General features: G+C 36.5%; 1 protein-coding gene across 1 annotated transcript in view; it reads right to left on the bottom strand.

The window, feature by feature from the left end:
- Nucleotides 1-22,806, bottom strand: part of CNTN1 (contactin 1) — a 148,177-nt gene extending 125,371 nt beyond the window's left edge. Inside the window, exons 1-9 of the mRNA XM_008704710.1 lie at nt 22,740-22,806; nt 22,449-22,581; nt 18,796-18,968; nt 16,946-17,041; nt 13,855-14,061; nt 10,196-10,295; nt 9,860-10,041; nt 5,370-5,494; nt 4,592-4,709 (exon numbers count right to left, since the gene is read on the bottom strand). Of these exons, the coding sequence (XP_008702932.1) occupies nt 4,592-4,709; nt 5,370-5,494; nt 9,860-10,041; nt 10,196-10,295; nt 13,855-14,061; nt 16,946-17,041; nt 18,796-18,968; nt 22,449-22,581; nt 22,740-22,806 (1,201 nt within the window). The remainder of the gene's footprint in view (nt 1-4,591; nt 4,710-5,369; nt 5,495-9,859; nt 10,042-10,195; nt 10,296-13,854; nt 14,062-16,945; nt 17,042-18,795; nt 18,969-22,448; nt 22,582-22,739) is intronic.
- Nucleotides 22,807-23,669: the final 863 nt, after the last annotated feature.

Raw genomic sequence — 23,669 nt, 5'->3', positions numbered from 1 at the left:
AGAGAAGCGCTATTTCTAAAGGTAATAAACAAAAATAGATGGAAACAAATGTAAAGATGCCCAGAAACATTGCTCTCAGGCTGAAAATGCTATTTAACTATTAAAATAATAGTCATTAACTTATTACAAGATTTTGTGCTTGGATATGGAGAGATTGTTCAGCCTAAGCTGTTGAATCTTCATATAATTTTGTAATGTATGATGATAAACACATTTTTACAAAAAATAGAAAGTTAACATTTGGGAAAGCATTTAAATTTACCTCATATCTTGTATGAGTCAAAATGATTTTATTGCACTTCATACCACAGTAATATGGTATGAAGCCTAAACTGAATGTTTGCTAGATACCCAAATAAACTAGATTAAATATAGTAGCAAGGAATTTTTACTTTAGGGGGAATAAATGAAATTTGATCCTCAGCATTATAATGAGAGGAAGAGAAAATTAAAATTAAGAAGGCCTCAACTTTTTTTATTTTTATTTTTATTTTTATTTTTTTTAGAGAGAGAGTGAGAGCTTGCAGGGAGGGGCAGAGGGAGTAGGGGAGAGAATCTTAAGCAGACTCCCTATTCAGTGCAGAGCCTGACATGGGGCTCAATCTTATGACCCTGAGATCATGACCTGAGCCAAAATCAAGTCAGACACTTAACCAACTGAGCTTACCAGGTGTCCCAGCCTCAACTCTTTTTAAAGGTAATTTTCTTTAATACTTTCTTGCAATTATCTCATTTCCTTTCATATTCTCTTAGCGTCACTCAATTTGCAGTGACAACAATGTTCTAAAGAATTTCCCTTTGGTGTAGCAATAATAAAATAGGCCATACTGAGTCACTGCTTTGTCTTTCTGGTAATCTTTTTGGTTGTAAAAGAGAAAGCCTGGCTACCTAGATTCATATGACTAAAGCTGATGACAGCTACTTCAAATAAAATGAAAAGGACATAATACATTAAGACCTTAATTAAAGTAGTTGTAATCAAAGTAAGGAGAATGTGAGATTTATAGAGTAACATTGAGAAATTTAGTAGATATAATAGGAAGAAAGGATGCAGTGAATTGTGTCATTCTATAGGACAGAATTTTTCAGGAGCTTATGTGGATGTGGGTGAGAGATAATGAATTTAGCTTCAGACACACTAAGTTTGGGTTATCTGTGAGATTACCAGATGAAAATTTCTATTAGGAATCTTTATGTTGAGCTTGAAGCTATGGATAAAAATCTGGGCCAGTGATATAAATTAAAGAATCATTGATAGTTAATGGGAGGAGAAGAAGAAATTATCCAGGGTTTTTAAAAATTTGAAAATAGTAATAATTTAGGACTAATAATATAGAATATATGAAAAGGGGAGGAAGAGAATAGAATGGAACCATAGAAGACACTCTGGGAGAGGGCAAGATTTCTAACTGAGCAGAGGAAGGGGTAAAGAGGAGAAAATGAAAGTGATTGAGAAGAAATAATCTGGGAGGTATAAAAGCATGGAGTCACTAAAGACAAAGGTGCAAAGAATTCAAGAATAAAACATGAGGAAGAGGCAGCATGAGAAATATGAACACATGTATGCACACGGAGAAGAGATACCTGTTCATATCAAGTAAGGTAAGTGAGAAGAAATGACTATAGGGTAGAGGTAAAGGGATTACAGGCACACCTCAGAGATATTGCAGGTTAGGTTCCAGACCACCCCAATAAAACAAATATCATGATAAGTGAGTAAAATGAGTTTTTTTTTGCTTACCAGTACATATAAAAGTTATGTTTACACTATACTATACAGTCTATTAAGTGTGCAGTGGCATTATGCCCCCAAAACAATGTACATACCTTAATTTAAAAATACTTCATTGCTAAAAAGTGTTAATCATCATACAAACTTTCAGCTAGTCACAATCTTTTTGCTGGTAGAGGATCTTGCCTCCATGCTGATGGCTGCTGACGGATCAGAGTGATAGTTGCTGAAAGTTGGGGCGTCTGTGGCAATTTCTTAAAAAAAGATGACATCGGAGTTTTTCCCATTGATTGAGTCTTCCTTTCATGAAAGATTTCTCTGTAGCATGTGATGTTGTTTGATAGCATTCTATCCACAGTTGAACTTCTTTTAAAATTAGAGTTAATCCTCTCAGACCCTATGGCTGTTTTATCAAGTAAGTTGATCAACTAATTTCACCAGCATCTTCACCAAGAGTAGATTTTATCTCAAAAAGCCACTTTCTTTGCTCATCCATAAGAAGCAACTCTTCATCCACTCAAGTATTATAAGATTGTAGCAATTCAGTCACATCCTCAAGCTCCACTTCTAATTCTAGTTCTCTTGCTATTTCCACCATATCTACAGTTGCTTCCTCCACTGAAATCTTGAACCCCTCAAAGTCATCCATAAGGGTTGGAATCAACTTCCAAACTCCTGTCTATGTTGATATTTTGACATCTTCCCATGAATCATGAATGTTCTTAATGGTGTTTAGAATAGTGACTCATTTTCAGAAGTTTCTCCACTTACTTTGCTCAGATGCATTAAAAAATTCACCATCTGTGACACCTAGAGATTTATGAAATATAGTTCTTAAAAAATAAAACTTGAAAGTCAAAACTGCTCCTTGATCCATGGGCTGCAGAATGAATGTTGTTAGCAGGCATGAAACAACATTCATCTCGTGTACATCTCCGTCAGAGTTCTTGGGTGACCAGGAGCCATGTCAAGGAGCAGGAATATTTTGAAAGAAATCTCATTTTTTCTTGAGCAGTATTTCTCAACAGAGGGCTTAAAATACTCCGTAAGCCATGTTGTCAACATATGTGCTGTCACCCAGGCTTTGTTGGACGGCAACGAAACATTCAGAACCCAGGCAGATTAGATGTAGTGTAATTCTTAATGGCCCTATGATTTTCAGAATGGCAAATGAGCCTTGGCTTCAACTTAAAGTCACCAGCTGCCTTAGCCCACAAGAAGAATGTTAGCCTGTTCTGTGAAGCTGGGAAACCAGGCATTTACCCCTCTTCTCTAGCTCTTAAAATCTTAGATGGCATCTTCTTCCACGATAGGGCATTTTAACTACATTGAAAGTCTGTTTAGTGTAACCACCTTCATTACCTCAGCTCGATCTTCCGGGTAACTTGCTGCAACTTCTACACAGCCGTTGCTGCTTCGCTTTGCTTTGTGATGGTATAGAGACGGTTTCTTTCCTTAAACCTCATGAACCCACCTCTGCTAGCTTCACACTTTTCTTCTGCAGCTTCCGCACCTCTCTCTGCCTTCACAGAATTGAAGCGTTAGAGCCTTGCCCTGGATTAAGCTCCGATTTAAGGGAATATTGTGGCTGGTCTGATCTCTTCAGACCACTAAACTGTCTCCATATCAGCAATGAGGCTGTTCTGCTTTCCTATCATTCATGTGTTCACGGGAGTAGCACTTTTAATTTCAAGAACTTTACGTTTGCATTCACAACTTGGCTAACCGGTTAGCACTAGAGGTCTAGCTTTCAGCCTCTCTCAGCTTTTGATATTCTTTCCTCACTAGCTTAATCATTTCTAGCTGTTGTGTGAGAGTAAGAGATGTCTGACTCTTTCTTTCACTTGAACACTTAGAGGCCATTGGCCTAATTTCAATATTGTTGTGTCTCAGAGAATAGGGGGCCCGATGTGAGGAAGAGATTTGGGGGAAAGGCCAGTTGGTGGGGCAATCAGAACACACACAGTTATTAAGTTCACTGTCTTATATGAGTGTGGTTCATGGCGACTGAAAACAATTACAATAGTAACATCAAAGACCAATGATCACAGATCAACATACCAAATATAATATAATGAAAATGTTTGAAATATGGTGACACAGAGACACAAAGTACGCAAATGCTGTTGGAACTACAGCACGTATAGGTTTGCTTCAGGCAGTGTTGGCACCAACCTTCAGTTTGTAAAAACGGAATATTTGTGAAGTGAAATAATATGAGTTATGCCTGTTTTTGGAAAGGACAGATACTTATTCCTCTGGATGGAGAATATGAAAGGGCAAGTGTAGTAAAGATTTAGATACTTTTGAATGAGGGATGGGAAACTGAAATATTTTATTTCAAAGGGTTTTAATTTTCATGGAGGAGTAAGAAAGCAGTACCAAAGTAGGAGTCAGGGTGGGGTAAAGAGCTTGAGGAATGTCCTAAAGATTTCAAATGGCAGTTGCCGGGCATGAGATCCAAAGACTGCTAAAACTAGCAAGTGCTCAAGATCCATCTGAGCCTGGGTCATATACGTTGTAGAAGCATCAATCATTACAATGTGATTTTCAGGCAATATTTAACATCCCAGACACAGGAGACAACAACACTGAAAGAGAAAAACTGACATGTGTAAAGTTTGCTTAAAAAATTTTTTAAGATTATTGTACTCCATATTGCCTCTAACTTATTTGCTGTTCTCTAATGAAAGAAAGAAAATAAACCAATAATATCATCCTGTTCCAAACGCCATTTTGAAAGTTTTTAACTTTAGCAATTCAAGAAATAATAAAATATGATCTACAGAAATCCTATGACCATTGTTGAGTGCACTGCTTTCTTGCTGAACATTAACAGAAACTAGAAATGATACTGACCCAAGATCTTCAACTCCGCATTTGCATAAATGGCTCCATGTGTGTTTTCAGCTATGCACTGGTACATGCCAGCATTTTCAAAAGTCACATCATACAGTCTCAATTCCCCTTTATGATACTGAAAAGAACACAAAGTAAAATACATTTCCTTGATAAACTTTAATATACATGTTTTATTTAGGTTTGGGCTTGTTCGACTTTTCATTTAGATACATTATTTTGCCCCCACTGTTAAGTAAGACAAATGGGGTAAGCTTTTCATGGCATGGGAAAGCAAAACCCACTTACCATGCCCAGTGGCTCTTGTTCTATTCATCCTACAGAGCTGAGAGTCCACTTTTTCCCTCGTGGCCCAGCTGGGAGATTAAAGAGGGAAGGTGGAGAAAGGCCCCACTGCTGCTACTTGTCCCCAGGGCTAAAGGTAGAACCTTCCCTCTTACCTCTGTTTCTGTGGGGTCAGGGAAACAGTGGCAAAAAAAAGAGGACAATATCAGGTAGTAGAGATGGATGAATAGGAAGAAGGGTAAAATGTGGAACAAAGGGAAAAATAAGGAGAGAGAAAGAGAAAGAAGGTAGACATAAGATTGCAGAAAGTTGATTAAGATGAAAGAAGATACTTTATGCTCACTTTCTTGTTTGCCCTTTTTTAGAAGACTTTTTTATTTCAGGGCCCAAATACCCTTACTCTGTTGACTCTCTTGCTAAATTTATCCCAGGACCACTGGAAATGTTGCCTGAACATGGACTCCAGAACTGCAAAACAACGGAACATACATACCGCATATCCATTTTTCAGCCATCGGATTGTCGGGATGGGCTTCCCTGTGGCCACACAAGGCCAGTAGAGATCACTTCCTATATCCACTTCTGTGTCATTGATGTGTTCTACCCACTCGGGAAATGCTGAAAAGTAAAGAACGTTGTAAATGTCAAACGCAAATCTCAACACTCATAATAATCTCAAGAATACAAATATTACATTTAGTTGACCTTCTGGAGAATACACTAGATACCATATATGCCATAAAATCAGTGTTAGATCCTTTGAAATTGTATTTCCATAGGTCTGCAGGTAGACTTTATCCTACACTGTCTCAATATGAAGTAACTATAACTCAATTCATAATTATGTTTCTTTGTGAACCATGTTTTGTTAGAGAGCTAATTCATGAATAACACTAAAGTAATTGATCTTTTTCTTATAACTTAAATCTTCCAAAATGATAATTAAGATTTTACAGAATGATGTCTTCATTGACCGTGACATTATGTCTCCCCTTTTAGAATGAAGAATCATATTTTTTTCCACTCCCTCAGGTATCCTCCTTTCAATGTAACTTTCAGCTAGCCACCATTGCCACATCTTACTGTAGGATTAGAAAAAAGGCTTGATTATACAGTAGCTACAATTGCTGAAACCTATGCTTGAGTGAAATCGATGACCTGATCTTCTGGTACCTAAAGAAAAATGCTAGGTATTTCCCAAAAGAAAATACCTTTCTGGAGAGTAAGCAAATGAACAATGTGATAATCTTTTTGATTAAGTTAAGTAGTTTAAAGAAATGTAAGCAACAAGTTAATATAAAGTAAAGAAGGAGGTAGGAGGAGAGAATCCTGAGTGGAGGGAGTATTTTATTTTCTTTGAAAAAGAAAATTTTGATGTATACATTTTATGACAAAATAATATACATAACTTATAGAAAGTATTTAATGCATATAAATAAAAAACAACATAAAACAATTTTATGATCTCACGGAACCCCATCAATGTTATATGTATATATATATATATATTTATAGTACTATAATCTGATTTAGTATATTTTCACTTATCATTACATTTTTATAACATGTAGTTATAAAATTAAATATTGATAAGAATGTTATGTTAATTGATAGATTAGATATTAGACAGTTTAGCACTCTGCTAAGAACCTGGAATGCAGTTTTCTTAATATGTATGAATAAAAACAGATCTGTAAGCTATAGGAACCTGGTGAAGTTACAGCTTTATTTAACAAATGTAAGAGTCTAACCAGAATTTTCCTCACTTAAGGAGGCCATCCATGCGTACTTGATATGTATCAAGTGAATTTTGTTGGTGTACTGAATACACAAGTCTGGAGTTCAGGGGAGGTGTCTGGGTCAGAATTTTCAGGGTGTAGAGCCTAATTAAAGCCTTGATGATCAATGAAATCTTGAAGGTTATGAATGAAATCGAAAAGACTTTCAGAGACAAATCCTGATTGCTCTCATGTTCAAAGGACAAGGAGTGAGGAGGAGAATGCAAGTGGTGTACAAGGATGTTAGCAAACTGTAGTTTCCAGATACCAAGCACAGAGGGTGAATGGTGGAGGAGGGCAGGGTCCATGGTGGTGACTGCTGCTGTTGGATCAAGTAAGATACAGCTCAGAAGTGGCCATCCACTCCAGCAACATGATGTTATTGGTGGTCATGAAAAGAAAGATTCCAGCAGAGAAGTGGGGATGAAAATTATTAAGTAAGAGTGCATCTAAAAAAGAAGAAAAATTGAAAACAACATTTTTAGAAAGTATAGACGAGTCTGTTAATATTTGTATTACCTTTTAGGAGAGACAAAAAGAAGGGAAATGGAGCAGTAGCCAGAGTTAAGAAGGAAGAACAAGAGCCACTATACACTGATGGGAATGATCCAGTGAAGAAAAAAGATTGCTTTTGCTGTAGGGAGAGGGAATTGCGGGAACAACAGCCTTAAGGAAGTAGGAGGGTAAAATCAAACACATAGTGGAGGTGTTGGCTTCAGACAACAGCTGAATCCATAGCAATAAGAGATAGGGGTAAAGATGCCAGTACTGGTTAGATGTGAGGTGGGAGTTTGTGGAAGTTCTAATTTGATCTTTCATTATCTCTGTCAAAGAAGAAGGCAAGTTATCAGCTTAGCATAAGGTTGGAGGAGGAGGTGTTAAGGAAATTGTGAAAGCATGAGAAGATCATCTAAGAGAGTGGGATACGTGGACCTAAGTGGACCTTGGGAAATGTAGTACAATTACCAGGCAACACTAAGGACCCACCTGAAGTTAGTGATCACTAATTTAAAATGAAGTGATCAGCATACTAGTGTTTCTCTCAAGTCATACTTAAGTTCCTGGGTTCAGGCACTGCTAGGCAGAGAGCTAGATTTTTCCAGGGTTAGCCTTTTATAAAGGTAGTAAAGCATGGTAGAGAGTGGTGAGTGCACTGGGAGGGTGGTCAGGGGAATAATAATGACTGACCACAGATTTAGGGATGTGAAAGAGAGTTAAACCATTGTTAGATTAATTGATCATAGTTCCTGGTAGAGTTGCAGGGTATTAGAGAGAATGAACTGGAAAGATAGGAGCTAGTGGGTAGTGAAAGAAATGTGTGAGATTGAAATTCTAAAGGGATTATACTTTTTGGTAACAATGAGGTCTAAAGTGTGACTGTGGGAGTGGGCTGCTGAGGTAGACTGAAAAAAGATCATCAGAGAAGAGGAGTTCCATAGACCTGAGAGGCAAAACTACTAAAAAAATAGTCCTAGACTAAGTTGATTTTGATGTCACTAAGAATGCCAAGAGTAGTGTTCTAGTTTGTAAGACCTGCCAAGAGTAAAAACTTTAAACAAGGGGCGTTGTCCAGATAGACTGTTAACCGGATGTTTAAAGGAAAAAAGGAAGATAGTCTAGAAATGATGTAAGGAGCAAGAAGAGCAGTTATATTACAAGTCAAAGGGGATGAGAGCTGTGAAAGAAAAATTAGCCACTGCTTGAGAGGAAGCAGTGTCTTTAAGGGAGAACCACGTTCTAGTTAGGGTGAGAAGTTCAGAGTAGCAGTTACGTAGAAGTTGAGAATATAGGGGATTGTGACGATAGCAGACTGTGGGTTATAGAAAGCACAGTGCAAAGGTTTCAGAAGTTGGGGATGGGCAGGAGATGGGGATGGAGCAGGACACGTGCCGAACTGTGTGGGTGTTAAAGTTCAGGCGATAAGGGAGGACTAGAGGCTGTGGCTTTCATGCCAAAAGAAACAAACAGGGTGAAGGCAAAATCAGCCTAATCCTGCTGGATTCTATGAGATGATGGTGGTGAGGATGCATCTGCTAGGCCCCTGGAGCACTTACTTCATCCCTGTAGAGACAGCAGCCTGGGCTCTGGGTAGGGGCCATAAGCCGTCTCCTCATTCTGGTATTCCAGTTTGGCTAAGAATATCTCCAGTTTTTCCTATCATTCATCTTCCCAGCGTGGCTAAGGTACCCCTCACCAGGCACTTCAGCAATATCCTGTGTAAATTTCCATAGTGCACTCTCATAATTTTCTTTATAATTATGTATGTTTGTGTGTGTGCATATGCATGTGTGTAGAAGTGTATGTTCATTTGTCTGTGCATACTTGTATATATTTGGAAGTTTTGAATAGAGTATGAATACAGTATGAATACCTCAAGGACAAGAGAGTATGTCCCTATCTACTTCTCCTAGTTCCTGTCATAGTGTGTGCCTCTGAGTAGACACTCAATGTATGCTTATCTTTAAATGAATGGTCTTATTGAAGCCTGAGTCATTTACTTGGTTGTGACCTGTAAGTTTTATATTGTGGAACATTATAGAACTGATTTCAGTCTGAAAAGTTTCACGTGTTCCCTGAAAAAAAATTCTATCCTCCTATATATGTTTATTTCAATGTGTCTCAATCAAACACTTGTGCCAAGAAAATTGTGTCCAAAAAAAAAAAAAAATGTTTCCTTCGAGCAGTGGTTCTCAAATTTTGGTTCCTAGTCTGGTAGCATTCCTAGGACCTTGTTAAAAATACAAATCTTGGGCCCTAAATAGAACTTGTAACTCAGAAACTCTGGGAACCAGCTATCTGTGTTTTAACAAGCCCTCCAGGTGATTTTGAAGCATATACAAGTTTGCAAGCCAGTGGCTTGGACCAAGTCATAATGCATAGTTTCTTCTACAAATAAAAAGGTATTGGAAAAAAAGAAGAATGAAGGGAATATACGAGTTACTTTGCGTTTTCTGAAAATTATCAAGGATACTACTACCAATCCATTGATGTTAGTATGATGGTAATAGTATAAGTTCATAACTCCTGTAAGTCATATTTGAGACTTAATTAGACATAAGATAAATATTTTCTCTTCTTGCATAATGTAATATATGTCACTGTTTCTAAACTATTATTCATTATATACTTACTTTTCAAGTATGGAAATGGCTATAAGTAAGATATTGAGGCAATTTATTTAAAAAAATGGAAATAACATGTCTACCTTGAACATAAATTCTTGCCTGGTGTTTATCCTTTCCTCTATTGTTCTCAGCCTCACATTCATATGTGCCTTCATCTTCTAGCTGAATATTGAAGATCTTGAGGACAGCCCCAGAGGTGCTGATCTCAGCAGTACTTGGCATTGGTTCTAGGACCTTCCGCCATCGGATATCAGGAACAGGACTTTAAATAGGAAATAACAAAAGCTTAGGTTCCACACTTCAAAGTCAATTACTTTGTTAGTACATAGCTAAAGAATTACATCATTTATTTCCTAAAATGGTACAAAAATTAATATATTTCTACATATATTAATAAAAAACATAAGCATACTTACTTGCCAAGTGCAAAACACTCTAATGTCACATTTTGGCCCATGAGTGCATATATGTCCTTGAACTGAACTACGATATCAGCAGGATATGGTTTTGTTGTTCCTAATATTAAGAAAAATACAACCATCCATTATTAGGCAGAATAAATAGAGTATTTTTTAATATTGTGACTTTTATGGAATTACTTCAATATGCAAAGCATTTTTCTATACAAGTACTGGAAAATATCTGATCATAACACAATGCACAGATTTATTTGTTTATGCACAGTATGTATATAGCATAAATTTCATTAAGCATTTCCAATCATATTGGCTCATTCTGACAGCTATGTAATCATTAGACTCAATTCACAAAAAAAATCGAAGCTGTCTTTAGAGAGCATCAAACGTATAAAACATTGTGCCAGGTGATACATGGGACTCGGGAAGGAAGAGAAACAAGAAAGCAAATGAGGGAGAAGAAACAAAGGAAGAGAGGAGAGTGGAAAAGAAAGAGAACAGGCAAGAAAAGAGAGAGAATAGAAGAAAGATGTGCATATGGAGACAAAGGCAAAAGTGAAACGAGTTGAAAAGAGAAAAGGAGAGAGGGAAAGAAGAGTGTTTATTAGATATTACTGGGCTCATTACTACAGTTATTTTATTGAATTTATTGAGCACATCTCTATTGCAAGGTATATTATTCTTTTAATCTTATAGGGCAAGAAACAGGCTCAGAAAGGTGAAATACATTGTTTACAATTACAACGTGAATATATACTTTATACTGTATGATAGCTGAGAGACAAGGAGATATGCCATGCCCTAAAATACAAGCCAAAATGAAAATAAATGGTCTGAAAGGGTGGCAGCTAAGGAGGACTGCTGAATATGCAGGGTCTATGGGAATTTCAGGCAAGAAGAGCATGTGAATTTATCAGACCAGTTCAGGCTGAGGAAACAGTATGTTATGACAAAGCTCCAGGAATATGAAGGGGATTTTTTTAAAGTCTAGGAATTCAAGTGATGTCAGAGAATATGTAGTTGAAGATGAGCTTGAACTTATTATCTAGAAGGCTTGAAACTGTGACATTAAACATTTTGAGGCTAATTATCCCAGTAGGTAGCTACTGGTGGGTTTTGGTAAGAGAAGTAACATGAATATCACCTTTGGTTTAAGTAGAAAACCTTGTTGGCAGTTACTTCATTACTTCATGCAAAACAGGTGGGAGCTTGAGCAGTGGGAACAAAACGAAAGAACTGATCCAAGTTGTCTTTGAGAGGCAGAATCAGCAAGACTGCCCTTTGGGTCAATGTTTTCTTAAGGTGTAGATCAAAGATCCAATTCATCAGAATCACCTGGGATGCTTGCTGAACCTATAAATTCCTAGGTCACATCCCAGGCCTGCTGAATCACTATTTCTGGATTCCAAATTTCTGCAAGCTTCCCAAGTGCTTACATTAATGGGACCATTGGATTAGCTGTCTGGAGAATGAGGGGAGGAGAGGAGTTGATGATTAAAAATGCTATCCCGAGTTAGAAATATGACGGTATCACCAAATGAGACAAAGAACACCAGAAGTTTTTAGAGATGAGATGAGATGACAGATGTGTCTGGAACATTTTGAGCTTAACATTCCCGAGAAACTTCTGTATGACAAGTCCAGGAGGTAAATATAATTAAGTCCTAAACAAAGGGATAAGTTTTGGAGATAAGTATATGGAGTCATCTCCATAGCAATGCTGTTGAAAGTATAAATTAGTGAGAATATCCAGAAAAAGGATAGAGAGAAATATAAGGAGGAAGATGTAGGGAAGGATACTGAGGCAGGTGGGAGATAAGGGAAAGTCAGGAGTTGGGAAAATTAGGAAAAGAAAGAAGCATCCAAGAGAGGCATAGGAGATGAACAGTGTCAAAGTTCATACAGAATCAGAACTGAAGATTGTCCTTTGAATTTAGCAAATAAGAAGTCCTCAAGATTGTTTGCATTGAATACAAAAGAATACATAGAGGGAAAGTACAGAGGAGAGTTTAAAGATTCAGAAAAAAAGCAGAAAATAAGTGATATAGGTTAAGTCCCTAAATGAATCAAATGGTAAAGGAACCAGTGCAACTAGAGCGATTAGTTAGAACAGGAGGAGAAACACTTCTTCCACAGAGACAACAGTAAGAAATAAATAGAAGACATGAATTTCTGGGGCGCCTGGGTGGCACAGCGGTTAAGCGTCTGCCTTCGGCTCAGGGCGTGATCCCGGCGTTACGGGATGGAGCCCCACATCAGGCTCCTCCACTATGAGCCTGCTTCTTCCTCTCCCACTCCCCCTGCTGTGTTCCCTCTCTCGCTGGCTGTCTCTATCTCTGCTGAATAAATAAATAAAATCTTTCAAAAAAAAAAAAAGAAGACATGAATTTCTGGGGTAGAGTAAGAAAGAAACTTAAGGAAGTTTTTACGTGATGGCTCCTTGTAATTCTTTTTTTAATGTAATAATTTTTTATTGTTATGTTAGTCACCATACAGTATATCCTTAGTTTTTGATGTAGTGTTCCATGATTCATTACTTGCGTATAACACCCAGTGCACCACGCAATATGTGCCCTCCTTACTACCCATCACCGGCCTAGCCCAGTCCCCCACCCCCTCTGAAGCGCTCAGTTTGTGGCTCCTTGTAATTCTATAAAGTAGTGGATGAGAGCATCTTCCAAGGTTGTGGAGAGAAAAAAGAGCCAAAAGTCAAAAAATATTTATTGAATTCCAAGCACATGAACACAATTGAAGAGAGTAGGAAAAGTGGAATCAGTGCTATGATGACATTTTCCCCATTGTAATAGAGGCAGGAACCAAACCTAAGTCTGTGAACAACAAAACCAAGCATTTCTTCAGAAGCCTGAACTCACTGATATGAGTGGTAACAGCACGACTGTGATAAAAACAATGTGAAGTAAGCAAATATATTGAAATCTGATTCTCTTAGGAAGAGAATGCATTAAAAAAAGCATGTAGTTCAATTGGATTCTTGGAAAAGCCATTCAGATCTGTCAGTGGCCATCAAACATGATGTACTATATGTTGGCTAATTGAATATAATAATAAAAATATAATAATAATGATAATAATAAATTAAACAAAACATCTAAATGTACAAATAAAAGAATATTATGAAATACAAAAACAAATGTGGCACCTATGCTACTTACTTATAGTAGAAAGGCAATTTATATACTTATTTGCTTCATATAAATAGTTTCTTAGAAATATCAAAATAATACGACTGCATTTTTTCCCCTAATTCTGTAATCACTATCGTTTGTTTTGATCTAATCATTTGTTCTCTTTCATGAAGTTACTTTGGACGTGAAAAAAAGCAGATTTTTTTCTGTGCTTCTAGTGGCCAGGGATTCCCACTAGAAATCATATATGGATATTTTGCTAATAAATCAGTACCCTATACATACTCTGAACTAGAGGAAACCAGTCCAAACTCAACCATCTTAGGGCACTTTTATCATATAAATCTCCATCGGAAAAACTAAGGAATGACCAAGACTTTCAAAGTGTGTATCTTCTGTTTGCCCTGACCGAGTAGCCAGCTAGTCTTCCCACTGGATATTTCTTCTCATCACTGCAAGTGCTCCATAAGCAGAAAACCTGCAAAAACAGGGTGTAACAAATAAAATACTTACGTTCAGGTAGTGGAATGAGAGGGATAAATTTGCTGAACACACTCTTTGTAATAGAAGGGCTGGATACAAAGCAGGAATAGTTGCCTTTGTCTGATGCCTCGACATTTGCAATGTAGAGATTTCCATTTGTCTGAGACACAAATCTTCGTTTATCCATGGTGATAAATACAGGAAATTCATTTAGAAGCCAGCGGTAGCTAAGATCATCTGGAAGGAAATATTGTCTTCTAAATATTAAATTCTTCTCCAAGAGCAAAAATTTTATTTTCTAGGAACAAGCTAGGACATAATCTAATCTAGGCTATTGTAGAACGAATGTTGGAAGTAGGCCAAGACAAATAGTGCGAATTTTCCAAAAGCTACCATATTTTGAGTGAATATAAGCATGGTGCTAAGCAACTTTATTTATCTTTCTCTCTCAATTATTTTGTGGCCTATTAATATTCTAACTTCTATTTCATTGATGGGCTAAATGAAACTCAGAGCGGTTAAATGTCTTGCTTAGAATTTCATGACCGGTAAGTAGAAGTGGGATTTTTAACCTAGGTCTGATGATTCCAAAACTCATGACCCATCTTCCTTACTGCATTTTATTTATTTATTTATTTATTTATTTATTTATTTATGAATATTCTAACTTCTATTTCATTGATGGGCTAAATGAAACTCAGAGCGGTTAAATGTCTTGCTTAGAATTTCATGACCGGTAAGTAGAAGTGGGATTTTTAACCTAGGTCTGATGATTCCAAAACTCATGACCCATCTTCCTTACTGCATTTTATTTATTTATTTATTTATTTATTTATTTATTTATTTATTTATTTATTTTAAAGATTTTATTTATTTATTTGACAGAGATAGAGACAGCCAGCGAGAGAGGGAACACAGCAGGGGGAGTGGGAGAGGAAGAAGCAGGCTCCTAGCGGAGGAGCCTGATGTGGGGCTCGATCCCATAATGCCGGGATCACGCCTTGAGCCGAAGGCAGACGCTTAACCGCTGTGCCACCCAGGCGCCCCCTTACTGCATTTTAAAAATAAAATGAAGATTGCTAGCCACACTGTGTCTTTATATCTTTTTCCTTTTGTATTCCTATTTTGAATTACACATTTAGAAATTAATTTCCCCTAAGTCTTTTCTCAAAACTGTAGCCAGACTCATCTTTCCATAACTTAAGCAATGGCACGTGACTCCTCTTGTCAAACCCCTCCAAAGGAAATCTCGCTCAAGTTAAAGTCAGTGCAATTACTATGAATTATAAGGTCCTGTGTGATATAGCTTTTGTATGTCTCCAAATTCATTTCCTATTACCTTCTATCTCATGCACTCTATTCCAGCCAGTCTGGCTTCCTTGGTCTTCGTCCATAGTTCTGTCTCATGCCTTTGTTGCATTGCATGGCATGTCCTTCCCTCACACATCTGCATTGTTAGCTTCCTCATGGCCCTCAGGCCTTTAGTCAAAGTTTTCTTCACAGCATTGTCCCTTATAAAAGTTCAGCCATCACTTTAACACTTACTCTTTCCCCTTGCCTGCATAAACTTTTCTTCCTAGTGCTTACCCACCAATATCTAGGCATGCTATACCTGCTAAATATGTATCTTGTATATTGGCGGTCTCTGCTAGTAGCAAATCTCTGACGGCAGGTGGATTTTCATGTTTCACCCACCAAGGTATTCTTGTGGCATAAATAGTGCTTGGCACACAAAATTGTGTAACAAGTGCTCACAAGAGATTTGTTGAATGAATAAGCAATGAAATGAAGCCCATCCAGTGCTGAATGTAGTCAAATGTAGTCATTGGCTATTTATGATCATTTACTTTGTGTGAAATACTACGGAGATGAGGGAATTTTTCCCCATAGTTCTTCAAAGAAAGACTATTCTCTCATTGAAATGTTGTTACAATATTTTGAATTCTATGTTCCTCCTATATTTACCATTTAATAGTCTTTCTCCTGTTTTATTAGAGAGAAAATTACTGACATTCGATATAAACAACCAGAATTTATATACATAGAATTGGAATAGAATACATATAGATGTGCACATATAATTATAGACATATAACATATATTTTAGGATATGCATTATATATTTACATTTGTTCACCTCTCTCTATATATATATCATCAGTGTATTCCACACAAAATGATATATAACAGCCTGTTCTTTATGGGGTCTTTAAAGTCAAATTTATGATATAGTATTTGAACTCTAAGAATGTAAAACATTTTTTCATTGTGAAAAGTAGTATTTACATATTATTTCAAGAAGATATTTGATAAATAAGTGAAAATTAAGCAAAGTATATAAAGTGTTTATCTTTTAATTAACACTCTGGTGGCCTTTATTTTAGCTATATCAAATAACAGAAAACACGTATTCAAAGGTTGAATCTTGTTACAGATGACACTTAATTTAACACCTTTCTAAGTTGGATGATTTTTTTTTTAAGATTTTATTTATTTATTTGACAGAGAGAGACCGCCAGTGAGAGAGGGAACACAAGCAGGGGGAGTGGGAGAGGAAGAAGCAGGCTCCCAGAGGAGCAAGGAGCCCGATGCAGGGCTCAATCCCAGGACCCTGGGATCAGGCCCTGAGCCGAAGGCAGACACTTAACGACTGAGCCACCCAGGCACCCCTGGATGATTATTGTCACAGCTAGATGCCCCTAAAGAGATTAATAATTAATTATGTCTTTATCCCTTTCTAGAATTTATACAATTCACGGAATATTGTAGATGTAATATTTTTAATGAAATGACAGACTATATATCACTCCTTGGCACTGCTCTATTTTAAAAATAATTTGTAAAAATCTATCATATTTTCTCCTGTGTAACAGGAATGTTAATGAGGATATAATCTAACATATATGTTGTTTATAAACCAAAATGATTACAGATCTTTGGAATTAGGGCCAAGTGACTAAAGAGGCTGGAAGTGTCTCTAACCATTCATAAGCAATGCATTACAAGGTTAGGCAAATATTGAGTCTTATTTAATCATAAATGAACCATTATTGTTAAGAAAATTAAAACATAGCCATTCATTGAATAGACGCTGATAGTCACAGAGGAACTTTAAATTTACCTGGAAAATGGTATGGAGGATCACAGAGAAGCACCATTCCCTTCCCTTCTTTCACCCGGACCTCAGGACGCTCCTCAGGTGGGAAAGGGTCAAGATCTAATTATGAAAGCAAAAAGGAAAACATTCACTCTCTAGTCAATAGAAAGAGATTTTCATTAAAGTTTATCTTTCCTCTCCTAACTTACTTTTGGATATGATACTTCTCAGTTGATTTGGTGGAGCCTATGGAAGTCAATTCTCTATTTTTACATGCTGGCATTTGCATATACTCTTAAGACTTCCGTGGTAAACGCCAGCAGATGCTTGTTGGTAGCAGTCTGCATAAGTATTCTGACAACGCTAAAAATCACAATATCCTCAACTTTTGCTTCAGGTTTAGGAAGAATCTAAGCAAGGGTATATGGAAATACAATGGACTCAGGTAAAACCAGGAATCTACCAAAGAAGTAAAGAGAAGTGAGTTGGAGGAACAGACTCATTTGAAAAGTACATTTCTCTTCCTGAGGGAGGACTCCAATGGGTGAAGGACTAAGGATGAAAAGTAGGATCCTAGCTGAGGTGATGTGAAGGTCACCAATTTTTTCCCATTTTCAAATTCGGAGTTTTCCTTAGTCTCATTTCCTTCATACTTTTCTGTGTATTTAGAAGTCACATTTTGCTTGGCTTCATGATACTCTACTATTTGATTCTTCATTTGTTTTACTTGTGCTCATTCTCTTTCAACCCTGCCTCATCGCCTATTTCTTCTCTGTCATCAGTACTAAATTATAAAATCATATTTTTACTTCTCTCAATATATTTATACCTCTGAAATGTCATCATCCTAATTGTTACCTTTTTGCAGAGAGCCCTTCAGATCTACATCTCTAATCTTGATGCTTCACTTGAATGCCAGCCCTATCTTCAACTACTTAGTTGACATTTCCACAATAACTTAATGTCATCATAACCTCTGCATGTGAAGCCGTCATTTCAGTGCTTCCTCCCAACCTTGAAATTGGTTTTACTTGCTCCCATTCCATTTTTAAAGAGAGCAGAATGTTTTTGCCCTTTGACTCAACTTTCCTTTAAAAAAATATTTAGGGCCTTTTTTTCTTCAGTGCAAAGTAATCTATTATTTTCAAGAATTGTTTATTATTTACATTCCCATTGTCACCACATTAATGAAATCTGACTCTTCACTCCCTGCTGGTAATCACTGCCACATGGGTCCTCTTAAAACATCATTTTCATCCTATAATCCATTTTGCAAAAGATTTAAGCGCTGACTTATAAAATCGCATACTGGAGATCATCTAGTCCAACTCCTCTTTCAATGCACAACTCTTCTTGTAGAATAGCTTCTAACTTTAAGTTTAGCACAAGGTTTCTGAAAAGATTTTTTTATGACAGCCTCCATAAGGAGAAATTTTAATTTAATTTAAAGTTAAAATAATTTAGTTAGTTTAATTTACTCCTAATAATGTAAATCACATACTATGGAGTAAGATTCTGTCAAGTAGAGTTGAGCTTTAGAGAATACAACTGTAATGTCATAATAAAAAAAAAAAAGAAAAAGAAAAAGAGAGAGAGAATGCATGGCTTAGCACTTTCACTGATGCTAGTTAATCAAGATCCCTCAGAACATGGCCTTAGTTTATTTTCCAATATCCCTCATGACGCTTTGCTCTCTTGAAATTTTTTCTCCACACAGTTAAGGCCCACTGATCATATAAGACCCACTCCATCTATGGATCTTTTCTCTCATTTTCTTTTCATCTTGATTTTTCTTCTTGTTGAACTCTTATGATAATATTTAATTTTTACTTCACCTAGACACACTTGACCTTGTTAAAGTTACAGTTACTTACATCCAAAGCTCAGGGTTGCTTCTGTGCTTCTGACCATCCCATAGTTATTTGATGCTAAGCAGTAATATATTCCAGCATCTTTCTGTTTGTCAGGGTTGTTGATAACAAGGTTTCCACCTACCATACTGTACCGATCACTTGTCAGATCAATATCCCCATTATTCATTCTCCATCTATGAGAAAGAAAAGCAAATGTCATACCAAAGGTCATGAGGCCTGCAAACAGCATAATGGCCTGATATCATTCTAAGAACATGGATACAGCTCCATGTGAAATCAGATGATTAAGTAGATGACTCAGTGTGGTATTTCTTCACACCATACAGTTGTGTGCCTCTGGGCTCATGATTTATAATTTAGTTCAGGCACAGAAAGGTGAATGTTCAGGTGCATGAGCTGTGTTCTCTTTTTTCATGAAGGATTCGAAAGGACAAATATTTCTTTGAATTTTACTACATTAATTGGTTTCTTAGCAGATACACATAGATTATAAATAACAACCTTCTATGTACTAGTTAGATTCATGCATATCCAGATGTGTTGCATAAAATATTAAAAGCACTACTCTAACAAAAGTAAAATACAAAATATCAATACCCAATTCTAAATATCAAAATAAATTTTCAATAAAACTCATTGAAATCAGGGTTCTACTCAGTAAATGTCACACTCTGACCGCTAGAGGTCGATCACACAATTTGAAAATTGTAAAAATCAATTGGATCTTTTGTTTCCAAGCCACCAATATACTCTTGCAGGTGTATTTAGAGGGATTGTGTTATAAATAAATAGGCTAAAAACAGGACTCTAACTTTCTTGGTGAGATGATGAGAAGAATAAGTGTAGAAAATAGTTTTCAATTAAGCTGACCATCTGTGCATTATACATACTCATTCTGTTATATGATTCATGTCTTTAGCTGTGTCATAGGCAAGAGCCATGATCCAATAGTGGGCTGTGGCCTCATGGTTCATGGCCTTGCACACTTCTGATTAGGGTTAGAATCTCACCCAAAAAAGCCTAATGATTTTAGAATATCTTTTATTAAATCAAATTACTGGAACATTTTTAGTTTTAATATTTATAATGTAGGAGGTAATTTAAAAGCAAACAGGAAACTGCTTTTGCATAAATCTATCAAATTCCAACCCAATGAGTATATCTTCCCCCTCCCCCCACTTGATGGCAATATTGGCTCTGCTTGAACAATCCAATGTCAAGTTGCTTAGCATTCGCCAAGGCGATGGGTTTCCCTATTGAGCAATACCAATTGCTGTCGTTGTTGCTTTTCCCCATTACAATGACTCCAAATTTTTGTTTATTGCATTAACTCTTCTTCAGTGGATTTGAGTCTGCCTTTGATGTCATATAATGATTAAGTTTTGCTGTGTTTGGGTAAGTTTACTGGTTTACTTTATTTTCAGGAATGTACACCATTGTTGTAACTCCTTTCAGACAGTTTTAAATGCAATTTTATTAGCATTCTTATTATTTTGAGGGTCAAAACAAGATAATGAAAGCTTTAAGGCTGATAAGTAGAAGGTAAAGTTCCCTGCTGTACCTTTCCGGGTGTTGCCATGAATAAGAAATTACCATAGAACATGCCATAAATATAAAACTACTGTGTGAATGACAGATTGCATGATTACCAAGGTTAGTATGGCTTGTTCTGAATATTAAGTGAATTTTTAAAACTTCAAATGTTCTTTTTCATCAGACAAGCTGCAACATGAGCTGAATTCTTTGCCTTTTTTTCCCCCCTGTCAAATGCAGACTGCCTTCATAACAGAATTAAACATCTACTTCTCCTTTCCAGGTCTCTACTTTAATGTGTAGATATGCAGGCCACACTCATCCTGGGGACTCAGTGCTGGTGCAACCTATGAGAGGGAGTTAGTGAATGTAGTTGTCAAGCAAAGCTTTGGCTCCTTATTTTATGTTTTAAATGTTGATAAGAACACTTAATATGAGAGCACTTATATGAGGTATCTAAAATAGTCAAACTATAGAAGCAAAGAATAGAATGGTGGTTGTCAGGGACTGGAGAGAAGGGGGAAAAGGGAGTTGCTAATCAATGTGTATAAAATTTTAGTTATGCAAAACTTTGCTTCCTAATGTGCCTGTGGGGTAGGGGTCAGGTAGACACAGCAAGAAGCACACATTTCTAGAACACTATCTGAGAAAAAGTCTTTTCTGTTTTGCTGCCTCCATTCCAGGCTGTAGACTGATTTGCTGTTTCCACGTATGAATGTCAAGGACAAGGTGTCACAAATAAGCATCACTGAAATAGCTTTTGAGATCACTGAAATAGCTTTTGAGATGTTATCAACCTATCTAGATAGATACATACTGAAAAAATTATATGTTTCTTTGAAAGTCATAAAACCTGTGTTTCAGCCCTGGATCTGTGATTTACTAACTCTGGAGCAAGTCAATTTACTTATTCAAGATTCAGCTTCCTCTCCTACAAAATTATGTGCTTGGATTAGATCTCCTCTACAGACCTATTAGTTATACTATTCCACATCCGTAACTATGTATATAAACTCCCATTATGTGTGGCTTAAGGGTAGAAACAAGTCTAGCCCACCAAATATTTTCAAAATAAATGTGTTACTTATAATTTATGAAATAGCTACTTATTTTGCACTCCCATGCACGAAATTGAAACAATAAAAATAATTTCAAAGGGATGGTGCTTTTGTATCTAAATTCATATTTTATTTTAAGAATAATTTTGTAATTTAGCCCAGAGATCCATGAGAGTCTCTTGAACTCGAGATAAAATGAGTTTGATTAGGATTAAATTTGATAACTTTTGATAACAATAGAAAGTTGTTTTTTATTGAGAAAAAAATACTATGAAAATCAGTCTTGCTGAATGACAACCTTCAATTAAGTTAGCTGACATTAACACACTAGAGCCCCAATTTCCCCATCAATCACTTGCTTTGCCTTCATGGAACCATTTCACAGGTGAAATTCAAATCCATTGGTTTGTTTAATTTTTTAATCTTATTCTTTGTATCAGACTAGAAATTGTCAGTATACTCTTCTGAACCATCCAAAGCAGAAAAACCCATTGTTACCTTTTACAAAGTTATTTTTTATAACATAAATAGGAATAGATTATCTAATTTTAAGAAATTTGGTGCATTGCCTGGAATATAGATCTGAGACCACTGAAAAAAAGTGGTGCTTTCTAGAATTATGTATGTAGCCTCTCTAAATGTAGTTGATATAGGAATATTATCTATAATATGTAAATATGAGTTATCCAGGTTGATGCATATAAGAACATTTTACCCTCAAATGTGTATATTTAAATGTGCATGATTTTCATATAACCTTGTATATGCTTAATAGCATGATCACCATTTGACAATTTTTAAGTGGCTAATATCAAATGGCATTAGCATTATCTATGCAGGAAATAGGAAGTGGATTATTTGTACATATTTAAGAAAACTTATTATCAACTTGGGCATTAAACAACTCTGTTTTAATAACTTATATGCCAATATTTTTGTTAATAGCCCTCTATTTTGTTAACAACCTTATATTATAGCTTTCTCTATCAGTACAGGGTCACAGATGCTCAGCTATAATCTAGTCTAACAGTCCATTGTGAACAGAGCAGTGAGGTACGTTACTTGTAAACTGGGAAAGGGCTGGCTCGTGCCCTACAGTTTAGTGAAACTTTTCCTTCTGGTGATTCCTCTGGATAAATGGTATTGATTGGCTGCTCTTCAAAAATTGGTCCAAATCCTTTATCTTCCTCAGAAACTACAAGAAAAAGAAATTATTTTACATTGTGCTGCTTTATAAGTCAAAGAAAATTTGGATACATTTAAAAATGTTTTAGAAAAATGTTAGAAGCATCAAATCTTCATTTCCATTTGAAACAAAAATATTTGCCTACATAATCCTGAGGAAAACATTACCTGCTTTATTCAAAATTCTTTTCTGTCCATCTCTCATTATGTCTCCCAAAGCACCCAGTGTTGTCATGCTTAACTATTTAATAGTCCCTCAAACAGGTCAGGCCTTCATGTCCCCAAGCCTTTGCAACATGTTTTTCCCCTTTCTGGAATCACCATCTCATTTTTCTCATCCTATCAAAACACAAACAGTCCTTTATGACTCAGCCATAGTTAATTCCTTCAGGAAGCCACCTCTCACCCCTCCTAGCTTTAGTTGGTCCTATTTGTGTTCTCACAACTCCTCACACAGCTTATGATACTTAGCACACCTTCTGTGATTCTTGATACGATTGTCTGTTCCAAGAGACTGCAAATATTTGGAACAGGTGGCTGTGTCCATAATCTCCCAGCTAGCTGTCAAGCAGTCTGGAGCACAATAGGTGCTTAATGATTTTTAAATAAGAGAATGGATGAATTTCTAGAAGCTCTGGGGAAATTAGTCTCCTGTTTGTTTATTTTTTTTCTAAACATGTGACTGGCACCTGTACCTCAGTAACATCTAGAACATTCAATAAACAAATTATTGGGATCTGACCAACTGGTTCAGAATTCACCACAAGCAAACCCAAGTTGGGAAGCAGCTGTTTCCCTGGAAGGGAGGAGTGATGATTCACAGCAGGAAGAGGAGAAAAGAATCACTCATATGACATCAGTGTGGCAGCATTTACAGAGAAGAGCGAAGAGCCATATGCCCCACATGAATTGATACTAGGACGTGTGGCTAGGAAAGAGGATATTCTTACATAAGATTATGAAAATGTCTCTGCTAGAGCACAGCTATGGTTCACTCCTCCAATTATTTTTTAAGAGAGAATTTAAGGCAAACACGAGACATTTTGTCTGCTCCAACATCAACCGTAAAGATGAGAACTTTGTTCCAGCTTTCCTCAA

The sequence above is a fragment of the Ursus maritimus genome, unplaced genomic scaffold (genome assembly GCF_017311325.1).
Source record: "Ursus maritimus isolate PB19 unplaced genomic scaffold, ASM1731132v1 scaffold_26, whole genome shotgun sequence".
In the NCBI taxonomy this organism is placed as follows: domain Eukaryota; kingdom Metazoa; phylum Chordata; class Mammalia; order Carnivora; family Ursidae; genus Ursus; species Ursus maritimus.
This window is presented reverse-complemented; position numbering and strand designations above follow the sequence as displayed.